This window comes from Taudactylus pleione, unplaced genomic scaffold (genome assembly GCF_031769625.1).
Source record: "Taudactylus pleione unplaced genomic scaffold, aTauple2 ptg000077l, whole genome shotgun sequence".
NCBI lineage: Eukaryota > Metazoa > Chordata > Amphibia > Anura > Myobatrachidae > Taudactylus > Taudactylus pleione.
The window spans coordinates 4436057-4449316 of record NW_028284479.1 but is presented as its reverse complement, the minus strand read 5'-3'; the positions used below and the strand labels follow the sequence as shown (position 1 = coordinate 4449316).

The following is a 13260-nucleotide window of genomic DNA, read 5'->3' as shown; positions in this document are numbered from 1 at the left end:
GTGGGTTCGGATTTCTGAAATCCGAACCCCCCCGAGCCCCCCGATCCGAGACAGATCCGAGTCAGGCTCGACTTTTCCCGCCTGACTCGGATCTGAAATCGAGGCAAAACGTCATCATCCCGCCTTCCAGGTCTCGCGGGTTCTGGATCCTATATAAGGTACCCGCGTCGGCGCCATTTTCTCACTCGGTTGTGGACAGTGAAGAGGGAGGGTGGGAGTTAGGGCTGGCTGGGCTGTGTAGTGTAGTGTAGTGCAGTGTAGTGCTGTGCTGTGCTGTGCTGTGCTGCGCTGCTGTTGTCCATAAGGGCTGTGTCCACTCCTCCAAAGTCCATAGGGGCTGGCTGTGTTGTGCTGTGCTGCTGTTGTCCATAGGGGCTGTGTCCACTCCTCCAAAGTCCATAGGGGCTGGCTGTGTTGTGCTGTGCTGCTGTTGTCCATAGGGGCTGTGTCCACTCCTCCAAAGTCCATAGGGGCTGGCTGGACTGTGTTGTGCAGTCAGTTGTCCATAGGGGCTGTGTCCACTCCAAAGTCCTGTGCAGAGTCCCAGTCCTAAAGGGGTGCTGTAGTGTTGTCCAGGGGGTGCTCTGTCCATCAGGGGTGCTCCCCCCAAGTGCAAAAAAAAATTAAATATTTTCTGTGTTTGTGAATTGTGTGCGCAGTAGCCGCACGTGCATCAACAAAGTAGTGCCAAGCGTGCGCCTGTGTCATAAGTAAAGGGCCGGCTGGCTTGACCGTTAAAGGGTGCTGTAACCCCCAATGTACACTCCAAACAAAATAAAAAAAAAATTTCTGTGTTTGTGAATTGTGTGCGCAGTAGCCGCACGTGCATCAAAAAAGTAGTGCCAAGCATGCGCCTGTGTCATAAGTAAAGGGCCGGCTGGCTTGACCGTTAAAGGGTGCTGTAACCCCCAAAGTACACTCCAAACAAAATAAAAAAATATTTTCTGTGTTTGTGAATTGTGTGCGCAGTAGCCGCACGTGCATCAACAAAGTAGTGCCAAGCGTGCGCCTGTGTCATAAGTAAAGGGCCGGCTGGCTTGACCGTTAAAGGGTGCTGTAACCCCCAAAGTACACTCCAAACAAAATAAAAAAATATTTTCTGTGTTTGTGAATTGTGTGCGCAGCAGCCGCACGTGCATCAACAAAGTAGTGCCAAGCGTGCGCCTGTGTCATAAGTAAAGGGCCAGCTGGCTTGACCGTTAAATGGTGCTGTAACCCCCAAAGTACACTCCAAACAAAATTAAAAAAAAATGTCTGTGTTTGTGAATTGTGTGCGCAGTAGCCGCACGTGCATCAACAAAGTAGTGCCAAGCATGCGCCTGTATCATAAGTAAAGGGCCGGCTGGCTTGACCGTTAAAGGGTGCTGTAACCCCCACAGTACACTCCAAACAAAATTTAAAAAAAATGTCTGTGTTTGTGAATTGTGTGCGCAGTAGCCGCACGTGCATCAACAAAGTAGTGCCAAGCATGCGCCTGTGTCATAAGTAAAGGGCCGGCTGGCTTGACCGTTAAAGGGTGCTGTAACCCCCAAAGTACACTCCAAACAAAATAAAAAAATATTTTCTGTGTTTGTGAATTGTGTGCGCAGTAGCCGCACGTGCATCAACAAAGTAGTGCCAAGCGTGCGCCTGTGTCATAAGTAAAGAGCCGGCTGGCTTGACCGTTAAAGGGTGCTGTAACCCCCAAAGTACACTCCAAACAAAATTTAAAAAAAAGTCTGTGTTTGTGAATTGTGTGCACTGTGGCTGCACGTGCATCAACAAAGGAGCAGCGCCAAGCGTGCACCTGTGTCCCATAAGTAAAGGTCCGGTTGGCTCATTTCTTAAAGGGTGGTGTAACCCACAAAGTGCACTAGTCTCCAACAAAAATAAAAAATTATTTTCTGTGTTTGTGTGCGCCTTAGCCGCACGTATATATCAATATAACATAAATGGAGGACCAAACTTTCTCCGATAAAAATAAAATAGGGAAAGATCAAGAACCACTTCCTCCTAGTGCTGAAGCTGCTGCCACTAGTCATGACATAGACGATAACATGCCATCAACGTCGTCTGCCAAGGCTGATGCCCAATGTCATAGTAGAGGGCACATACAATCCCAAATGGCAAAGTTCAGGAAAATGACCTTGAAAAAAACATTTAAATCATCTGAAGAGAAACGTAAACTTGCCAATATGCCATTTACGACACGGAGTGGCAAGGAATGGCTAAGGTCTTTCCCTATGTTCATGACTAGTGGTTCAGCTTCACATGACGATGGAAGCCCTCCTCCCACTAAAAAAATCAAAAGAGTTAAGCTGGCAAAAGCACAGCGAAGAACTGTGCGTTCTAAGTAGATATCACAAATCCCCAAGGAGAGTCCAAGTGTGGTGGTGGTTGCGATGCCTGACCTTCCCAGCACTGGACGGTAAGAGGTGGCTCTTTCCACCATTTGCAAGCCCCCTGCAAGTGCTGAAAGGAGCACCCACAGTCCACTTGCTGATATGCAAATTGAAGATGTCACTGTTGAAGTACAACAGGTTGAGGATACTGGTGTAGCTGGCGCTGAGGAGGAAGTTGGCGAGGAGGATTCTGATGGTGATGTGGTTTGTTTAAATCAGGCTCCGGGGGAGACAGTTGTTGTCTGTGGGATGAAAAAGCCCATCACAGTCATGCCTGGGCAGAAGACCAAACATTCCACCTCTTTGGTCTGGCAATATTTCTATCCAAATCCGGACAACAACTGTCTTGCCATATGTACCATATGTAAAGGTGAAATAAGTAGGGGTAGGGACGTTAACCACCTAGGAACATCCTCCCTTATACGGCACCTGCAGCGCGTTCATAAAAAGTTACTGTCAAGTTCAGAAACTTTGGGTAAGACCGTAAGCAGTCCAGGGACACCTAAATCCTGTTGTCCAGTTGTATCCAAGCGCCTGCAAACCACACCGTCAACTCCCTCCTTGTCAATTTCCTCCTTAGTCAGGATCGGAAGTAGTCCTGCAGGCCATGTCACTGGCATGACTGACTCTCCTATTCGGGTTTCCTCCGGAGGATCCTGCATTGCTACTCCTCCTGCTGCCGCTCCTGCTGTTGCTGCTGCTGGGAGTCGTTCATCATCCCAGAGAGGAAGTAGGAACACCACTACTTTTACTAAACAATTGACCCTCCAGCAGTCCTTAGCGAGGAGGATAAAGTACGACAGCTGTCATCCTGAAGCAAAACGTATAACTGAGGCCTTGACTGCTATGTTGGTGTTAGACGTGTGTCCGGTATCCGCCATTAGTGCAGTGGGATTTAGACAATTGATGGAGGTAGCGTGTCCCCGGTTGCAAATCCCGTCTAGATTCCACTTCACTAGGCAGGCGATACAGAGACTGTACAGAAACATCAGAAAAAGTGTCCTCAGTGTCCTGAAAAATGCTGTTGTACCCAATGTCCACTTAACCACGGACATGTGGACAAGTGGAACAGGGCAGACTAAGGACTATATGACTGTGACAGCCCACTGGGTAGATGTATCACCTTACGCAGCAACAGCAGCAGCGTCACCAGTAGCAGCATCTCAGAAACGCCTGCTCGTTCCAAGGCAGGCTACGCTGTGTATCACCGGTTTCAGTAAGAGGCACACTGCCGACAACCTCTTAGAGAAACTGAGGGAAATCATCGCCCAGTGGCTTACACCACTTAGACTCTCCTGGGGATTTGTGATATCTGACAATGCCACCAATATTGTGCGGGCATTACATCTGGGCAAATTCCAGCATGTCCCATGTTTTGCTCACACAATAAACTTGGTGGTACAGAATTTTCTGAAAAGCGACAGGGGCGTGCAGGAGACGCTTTGGGTGGCCCGAAAAATTTCTGCCCACTTTCGCCATTCAGCGACTGCGTGCCGAAGACTGGAGCACAGCAAACACTCTTGAACCTGCCCCGCCATCACCTGAAGCAAGAGGTTGTGATGCGGTGGAACTCAACCCTCTATATGCTTCAGAGGATAAGGCCATTCAAGCCTATACATCCACCTATGACATAGGCAAAGGAGGGGGTATGCACCTGACTCAAGCGTAGTGGAGAATGAAATCCGTGTTGTGCAAGGTTCTCTAGCCCTTCGAACTTGCCACACGTGAAGTCAGTTCAGACACTGCCAGCTTGAGTCAGGTCATTCACCTCATCAGGCTTTTGCAGAAGCAGCTGGAGAAAGTGAAGGAGGAGCTAAGACAGAGCGATTCCGCTCAGCATGTGGGACTTGTGGATGAAGCCCTTCATTCGCTTTGCCAGGATTCCAGGGTGGTCAATCTGTTGAAATCAGACCACTACATTTTGGCCACCGTGCTCGATCCTAGGTTTAAAGCCTATGTGGTGTCTCTCTTTCCGGCCGACACAAGCCTGCAGAGGTGCAAAGACCTGCTGGTGAAAACACTGTCAGCTGAAGCAGAACGTGACACGTCAACAGCTCCTTTTTCATTTTCTCCCGCAACTGGGGCTGCCAGGAAAAAACTTAGGTATCCTAAGCAACCCGCTGGTGGTGATGCAGGGCAGGCAGGACCAAGTTTGGACATCTGGTCCGGACTGAAGGACCTGGCAACAATTTCTGACATGTCTACTGTCACTACATATGATACTGTTACCATTGACAGAATGGTGGAGGATTACATCGGTGACAGCATCCAAGTAGGCATGTCAGACAGTCCATACCTGTACTGGCAGGAAAAAGAGGCAATTTGGAGGCCCCTGTACAAAATGCCTCTATTTTACCTGAGTTGCCCCCCCTCCAGTGTGTACTCCGAAAGAGTGTTTTGTGCAGCCGGGAACCTTGTCAGCGAAAGGCGTAGGAGGTTGCTTCCACAAAATGTGGAGAAGATGATGTTCATAAAAATGAATTATCAACTCTTCCAGGGAGACCAGCCTCCAGAACGTACAGAGGGACCTGTGGTGGTGGATTCCAGTGGGGACGAGTTAATACTCTGTGAGGATGAGGATGTACACAACACTGAAGAGGGTGAGGAATCGGTGGATGAGGACGACATCTTGCCTCCGTAGAGCCAGTTTGTGCAGGGACAGATTAATTGCCAGCTTGTTTTGTGGGGGCCCAAACGAACCAATCATTTCAGCCACAGTTGTGTGGCAGACCCTGGCGCTGAAATGATTGCTTTGTTAAAGTGTGCATGTCCTGTTTATACAACATAAGGACAATTCCATCTTGCACCTCTTTTTTTTCTTTGCATCATGTACAGTTTGGGGCCTAGTTTTTCAAACTGCCATCCTGTCTGCCACTGCAGTATCACTCCTAGATGGGTCACGTGTTTGTGCCGCCCACTCGTGTCGCTTAGCATAGTCATCCAGCTACCTTGGTGCAACCTTTTGGACATAAAAACACTATTGTGAGGTGTGAGGTGTTCAGAATAGACTGGAAATTAGTGGAAATTAAGGTTATTGAGGTTAATAATAGCATAGGAACAGAAAAACCAACACATTCTGTGATTTTAGCTGTTTTTATGCTTTTTTTAAAAAAATACAGATCCAAAACACAAAACCCAGAACCCAAAACACGGAAGGGTGGTTTTGGCAAAACCAATCCAGATCCAAAACACGAAGAAAGATCCAGATCCAAAACCAAAACACAAAACACGAAAAGTGGCCGGTGCACACCCCTAATGTATATATATGTATGCACACACATTCACAGCACACTTACAAAACACTCCAACCAAGGGATTTGAACACCAAACTTCCTTTACCATAATCATACATTGAACTTGTGAGCTTTCAGTAATAGTGTGATTTATGCGCACCTTGTCATTCAGATACATCCCCCTGTATATAACACACACATAGCTAAGAATGACGTACCCCACACTCGAACTCTTAAATGTACTCGAACTCTTAACCTCACATTCTAAAGTCAGACACCTAACACATGGAACTATTTGCTACTGCATAGGAAACCTGTAAATTCTAACTATATGGAGCAAGATGTAATTGTCAAGTTTAAACCATGCAGATCTATGTAGTGTTCAGCCACACATCCAATTCCCGTAGCCATACACTACATAGATCTGCTTAGTTACAATGGTTTTATGCTTACAATAATAACTAGCTTCATATAGGGAGAATTACCAGACTTCCTATGCAGAAGCAAATAGCTCCATGTGTTAAGTGTCTGACTGCAATGTATGAGATTGAGTGTTCAAGTCCCGGGTGTCAGGATGTGGCCTGGGATCGTCCGCTACTCACCTCCACACCGCCGTCCTTGGGCTTAGGTGCTCAGTCGCTGGGAGTGGAGGTGAGTGGTGACTGATTATTCGCCCCTAGGTCTGCTAGGGCTTCCGTGCATGTGTCCTGGCTCCCAGGGTGCCAGGCATGGGCACAGCCATGTTGGTCCATATCACCTGACTAGTCACTCCCAATGGTAGTCCTGTGGTCACTCAGGTGATCCTTTGATCCAATGACCAGCTACCCAGGGGTATTTAGTTTGACTCCAGGAACAGGTCACTGCTGTTCAACTTTGCTGTTCCAGTGACTGTGATACTCTCTGGTGTTTCTCCATGTAGAATCTCCAGTGTGTTGTTTCAGCCCTCTCGCTGTCCTCCAGTGTTACTTGTTTCACCTCCCATGCTGATTCCCTGTGTGTCATTTCAGCTTCCTCACTGAACTCCAGTTTTGCATGTAACAGCTCTTGTGTTGTTAATTAGTGTGCTGTTCAGCTCCCCAGCTGCCTCCCTATGTTACATTTGTCAGCTTTGCATGCTGATTACTAGTTTAGCTCTCAGGCTGAATCCCTGTGTTACCTGTGTCCACAATTCCCTGTGTTTCTCAGAGCAAGTCAGCATCTGGATCTCTAGCAATTCTATGAACACTCCTGTGTCCACATTTCCCTGTGTTTTTCAGAGCAAGTCAGCGTCTGGATCTCTAGCAATTCTCAGTACATTACTGTGTCCACATTTCTCTGTGTTTCTCAGAGCAAGTAAGTGTCTGGATCTCTAACAATTCACAGTACACTCCTGTATTTACATCCCCTGTGTTTCTCAGATCAATCCTGCATCTGGTTTATCTCCAGTAACCATCTCAATTCTAGTGTTTCTTAGAGTTAATACGTTTCTAGTTTTCCCAGTGCTTACTCTATCTAGCATAGTTTCCGGTCTTCCTGTCACTCCCAGATACCTGTCCAGAGGGCCGCGACCTGCTCACTTGGTGCGGTGAAGCCAAAATCCCAACTGGAGGGGTCACTGGTGAAGACCACCAAGTGAGTTAGACTCCGCGCCTCTGGGCAGGTCTGGACAAACCTGTGTTTGGCCGCAATAGGAAGACTTAGTCTGCCACTCTCCTAGTTGTTCCCTGGCTACCCTAACCCCCTGGCTCTGGCTCTTGTCGTCACTTGAGGAACTTCTCATACGGATCGTGACACCAGGTATGACATGCTGAGAAATGTGTGTTTTAAATACAAGAAGATGTAACTGAAGTTGCACACATCCTGTAAGTATTAGAGATAGTGTAAGAGACTTCTCTGTATCAGAAAAATATTTTTCTATCTGTGTGTGTGTGTGTGGGTGGGGTTCTTGGTTTCTGAATGTGCCAAGGAGGAGGATGTGCTTATCTCACCTATCTTTGTTGGTCCTACATGAAGCCACTCCTAGATTGCAGATGTCACAACTAGGTTTCAATGCAACATTCATTTATGTCATGGGGTCTATTTATTTCATATGTCTGCTAAATAAAATCTGTAATGCCACTTACTGCAGCAATACAGATTTCAATTGTGCTGTAATTTACTAATCCTGAGATTGTCCCAGCCAAAGTCCTACACCTCTTGAAGGGTTTTCTCTCCCTCATCAGCAACTTGGCACTGTTTACAGTAAAATGCACATACATTGCCATTAACAGCACACATGCACAGTAGTTTGTCTATGTGAGGACAAAGCGCAGCCATAATTTCCCATTACCGGGCTTAGGGTAACAACCAGCATTTTTGCTGAGTGTCTCATTAGTAAACCAAACATTTCAACACTTAGAAAATTGCAGTAAGCCTCTGAATCCACAGAGGTCTATGGGGACGGAGGTATTCAGCGCTAATTAGGTGAGCACCAGTGAATCTCTGATTTCTTCTGTGTCACCCTTTTAATAAAGAAAGAATCAATTTGCCTGATGATCCGATGGCCTGATAGTCCGACGGAGCAGATCCGCCTCTTGGTGCTCTGCTCGGCTGGCATGCATAAATGGGGCGCAATGCGAGGCCACACCCCATGGCTCATGGTTACACCCCCTTTATCTGTGTGCGCACTCCGAAAGAATACTGGGACAGACTGTTTTCCCAAGAACATCTCTGAGTGATAGTATAAGCTCTTTACTATTTTACTACATACTCATTACTGGGTCGGGCTCTGATCGGAGCCCATGTCTTGGCGACTGTACAAGGGTAAAAGTCCTCGAATAAATATTCCTGGTTGATATCTGATAATAAAAATATTTTAGGATTATATAGCAATTTGTCATAAATATGCCCCAGAGTCTGTTAGTATAAACTCTTTGTACAGGTAGTCGAGGACCTTTGGTTTTCCTTTAAAAGAAGCATTCAGCGTCTGCATTTACACATTATCACCAAATATAGCTTGTAATTAACAGAAATAACTGAATAATAAGAACTTGATTTAGATACTCACTCATTCCCTTTGAGAGCCATGACAACTTTCTTTCAGAGAGATTTGTGTATGGCTTTATAAGGTCTTCCACAGTTACTGTAGCCAGTGCATTGATACTTGATGAGACTGTGCTAATGAAAAGAACATTTTATAGGTCACAAGAAAAAATATAAAAACATAACTATTTACTCCTATTTCATATAAATTGGGGTATTAAAGTACCCGATGTTTCTACATGAAATCATTAAATGTATGATACTGCAGGTTGTACTTTGAGAAGGTGTTTCAGAATGTATCTTTAGCATTTTGTACTTCAGAAATTATGATTATTCCTCATTATCATTAATTTATATAGTGCCAGCCTGCGACCTCATTCGCAGTGCTGGGATCGCAAATGCAGCAGGGGGTGTCATACACCTCCTGCTCTGTGGCGTCCCTACCTCATCTGACACCTGGTGCGGGGAGTAGTGATGGCTGGGGAGAAGTGGGCATGGCCTCTTGTGGGGGGTGTGGCATCGCTGTCCAACCCCGTTTTTTGTCACACTGGGGGTGTCGGAGGTGCTGGCTGTCTCCGGGGACCAGCCTGTCTGAAGTGTCGGCTCCCTCACTGTGTCAGGAGCCGAGTGCTGCACTGTAGAATTACGCTCCTGTCACTGAGGGGGGAGTCTGCACCTTGGTGTCACCCCTCGGTGGTGCCACTGCTCCTGCTGCATTTGCATAATAACAAGGACGGAATTGCAAAGCTACCTGCGTGCAGCTTTGCAATTGCAATACTTGCTGAATCACCCCCATAGAGTGAAACAGAAAGGGGAAAGCTTTGCTCGCTAGATCCTTGCACACTTCTCACAAAATAGGCCATAACTATTTGCACTTTGCATGTTCCTGTAGTCCAGTGCTATGCACTGCATTCAGCCACAAAGTTATAACAAACGTAAAAGACAGGTGCTTCGATTGTATATCACTTGCCAAAATGTCTGTAGCGTTGCAGAGCTTACTCCCATTGCTAAATGGGCAAAAGTGGCAAATACTATAAACACAGCAATGGCACTAATGGTATATAGTAAAACTGTGCACAATACATTGTAAAGCATAAAATGACTGGAACAGTCAGCTTAGTATACAAGTATATAAACTTACTATGATGAACAGTAATACTAATATATGTATATAATATATCTGATAATATAAATTATTTACCTCAAAGTGCCACTGTAAGCACAGGCTACAAACAGGCCGGGCACTCCTGGGTAATTTCGGAGAATATCCAGCACTAAATATGGCATGAGCTGTAATAACATGCAGAGTTGTATGGTATTAGACACCTATTACAAGAATATAAGATGCACAGCTTGAGAGGGGACTACTCAAAGTCATAGGGGTATATTTACTAAATTGAGAGTTTTTAGACGTGAAGATATTGCCCATAGCAACCAATCAGATTCTAGCTATTATCTTCTAGAAGGTGCTATTTAAATGTTAAGTAGAATCTGATTGGTTGCTATGGGCAACATCTCCATTTCTAAAAACTCTCCCTTTAGTAAATATACCCCATAATGTGTAAATATCAAGTAACACTCATTTAGATTGCATCCAAATCTAATGTGCTAGTCACTGCAATATTAAGTGAGCCTGACCGATGCAATACGGTGTATTTTATACACATTACTTATTAATACCCCTTTTACACTAAAGTCCTATGTCTGTCCAGGTCAGACCCCTTTCACACCTCAACACCAACCCAGGTTATTCCAGAATCGGCATCGTTTACATGGCACGTGGGTGCAGTTGTTCTCTCCTGCCGGTGCTTGGGGATAACATCATCTCCAAGCGCCAGGATATCCGGATCTCCCCATGCTGCAAACAGGACCCAGATCGAACGACCTGAGTTACATGTTTACATTGCAGGGTTACACGGGTTGTTCCTGTATTAAATCCTGCAAGCTACCCAGGTTAGATTGCCGGGTCACTCAACCCAGGAATCCAACCCTGACCCCTTTTACACCCAGCAGCCACCTGGTTAACCCGGCAATAACCCGGGTTTTAGCTGTGGTGTTAAAGGGGTATGACTTTATCAAGATGTGAACCAACAGATTTCCAAGAGACTTCATTATTTTATAGGAGTAATATAGTAATTATTATCAATATGAGCCGCACATATCAGTCTTCATTAAACCAGATAGTGCTCCAAGAGAGTCCTGTGAATGATAAGGCTAGCTGCCATATCCTGATCCTGTGGTACAACATAATACTGTAGTAGGGAATGTGTTCCTTCCTAATTCCACCTCACCCACATACATTAATTGCATTAGCAGATAAATTATTGATAACTAATGGTAATAATCACTTGTGCTGCATGTAATTAGTTGTTGTGCAATCAATTCAGTCTCTTTTGTCACAGGCCCTGGTGTAGTCACTGGAAGCCCAGAGTAATGCAGAGTAGCTCCTTGGTGTAAAAGGGGAAAGGGTTGGATTGCCGGATCGAGTGACCTGGCAATTCAACCCAGGTAATTTGCAGGGTTTAACACAGGAAGAACCCGTGAAGCCCTGCAGTGTAAACGGTGAGATCCGGGTCAAGGTGACCTGGATCGTGCCGCATGCCTGTCGATTGGCCGGCTTTAGTGGCGCTTGGAGATGACGTCATCTCCAAGCGTCCAACTTCAACCCAGGAAAAGCCGGGTCTCTGCAGACCCGGCTCTGGTGTGAACGGCACCAACTCAGGAATATCCTGGGTAAGTGCCGGAGAAATTCCAAGTCTGATCTGGATTGGAACCCTGTTCCAACCTCCGGGTCAGACCCGGAATTTCGATATAAAAGCAGTATAAGTTGGCCAATCACAAAGAGGGGGGTGGTTGGCACTGTATACTCGATATAAGAGATTTTTTTAGTAGAGTGTATTATATTATAGTATGCATACTTATGTAAAGTTACAAGTAGATACAAGAAGAATAGCAGCTCTGGACAAGCCTTCAGATGATTATTTTATTAATTTCTGAAATGATTTCAGTAATTTCTTGTTTGCAGAACTATTCAAAAAACACTCTTTTAAGTTTAGTATATGTAAATATGTTAAGTGATAGCTTTTAAAACAAATCTTTTATTACACCTTTATTAAAATGAACGGGTACACAGGCTCAAGAAAAATGGTTAGTCTGCCCAAACATAGCAAACATATACAAAAAGGGATGGGTATGGGATGCCGGGGCACGGGATCCCGGCGGTCAGAATACCGACCAGGTTACAATCCTGACGGCTGTAGGTAAGTAACTCTAACCTAACCATCCCTCCCTCCCCGGTGCCTAAACCTAACCTAAACCTAAACATAACCTTCCCCTCCATGCACCCTTAACCTAACCCTCCCCCCTTAGTGCCTAACCCCTAACCCTCCCCCTAACCCCATTACTTACCTTCTGGATCCTGGCGGTCTGGATGCTGGCGCCAGTATTCTGAACGCCGGAATTCCCGATGTGGGGATTCTGAACGTATCCCATAGAAAAATACTTAAAGCAAAATGCTCTAATACCGACTCAAGACAATGGTTAATCTGTCCAGTCACAAAAAGATGCTAAAAGTAAAAAGCACCAATAATATTCAACTTACAATAGTTCACTTAAGTGTGAGACACAAAATGTCCATTAATTAGAAGCAAGTTAAGGACACACTGTAGGATATTCTATAATTTAATTCAAGACACGAAGAGTCAGGTGGTGAGAATATATGTATGAATAATTCATTGAATATTTATTCAGTAACTCATTGAATTTGAATCAGAAGACATGGAGAAAGTGTTATGTCTCGGTTTCAAAAACACTATGTATCAGGTAGCACAGAGTAGAATCTATTACCTTAGTTTGATTACAAAGAGCAAATACTTGGTCAAAGTGACATATGCCAGCAGGTTCAAAGTGGTGTGTAACAACACATTCAGGGTACATCAACAGTTAATTATGAAGTGATCTATCAGTAGAGAGGGCAACACACTCTGCATAGTGCATACACACATTTTTTAATATGTTGTTTGTTGAGTAAATTAACTATTAAATTCACACTCTCATTCCAAAGTAAGTGACACAGCCTTGGGTATACACATATACAGAAGCTTGTGTGTTAGTGCTGCCCCGGTTTGTGTTGCCATATTGCAAATTCAAATGATTGCACATATCTATGTGGTCATTTGTAGATGGTGAATCAAAAGCAGTTCATAACACATAAATCACATTTATCATGTTAGATGGTGGTACCTTGTTATTCACAGTGTTTTAGGGTTCTATGTATTAATAATCACAGCACTGCCGCAATTATTAACGGTCCAACTCGCCAGGGATATTTTAATTTTCAATAAAAATATCCCGGCTATGTACTACCGGGAACTCGCAGGGACAGTGGTTCCGGTAAACACTGTTCCTGCGAGTTATATCCCCTTCGCTTTTTGGATTTTAGTACATAGGGGTCAGATCGTAGTCCCCATTGATAATAATGGGGACTGCTATCTGCAGTGCTTATTAGCACTTTGCCGGAGATCTCTGTGAAATCTCCTGCATTGTGCTAGTAGTACTTAGGATCGATACATAAAATTATGCAGAAACTGCAGTTCCTGCATAATTTTATGTAAAAATCAGCTTGATACATAGGCCCCTTAATCATA

At 45.0% G+C, this 13260-nt stretch overlaps 1 protein-coding gene across 1 annotated transcript in view; it reads right to left on the bottom strand.

Moving 5' to 3' along the window:
• Window positions 1-13260, bottom strand: part of LOC148532440 (sodium-coupled monocarboxylate transporter 1-like) — a 74313-nt gene that overhangs the window by 25426 nt on the left and 35627 nt on the right. Inside the window, exons 8-9 of the mRNA XM_088467875.1 lie at window positions 9816-9904; window positions 8640-8749 (exon numbers count right to left, since the gene is read on the bottom strand). Coding sequence (XP_088324001.1) covers window positions 8640-8749; window positions 9816-9904 — 199 coding nt within the window. The remainder of the gene's footprint in view (window positions 1-8639; window positions 8750-9815; window positions 9905-13260) is intronic.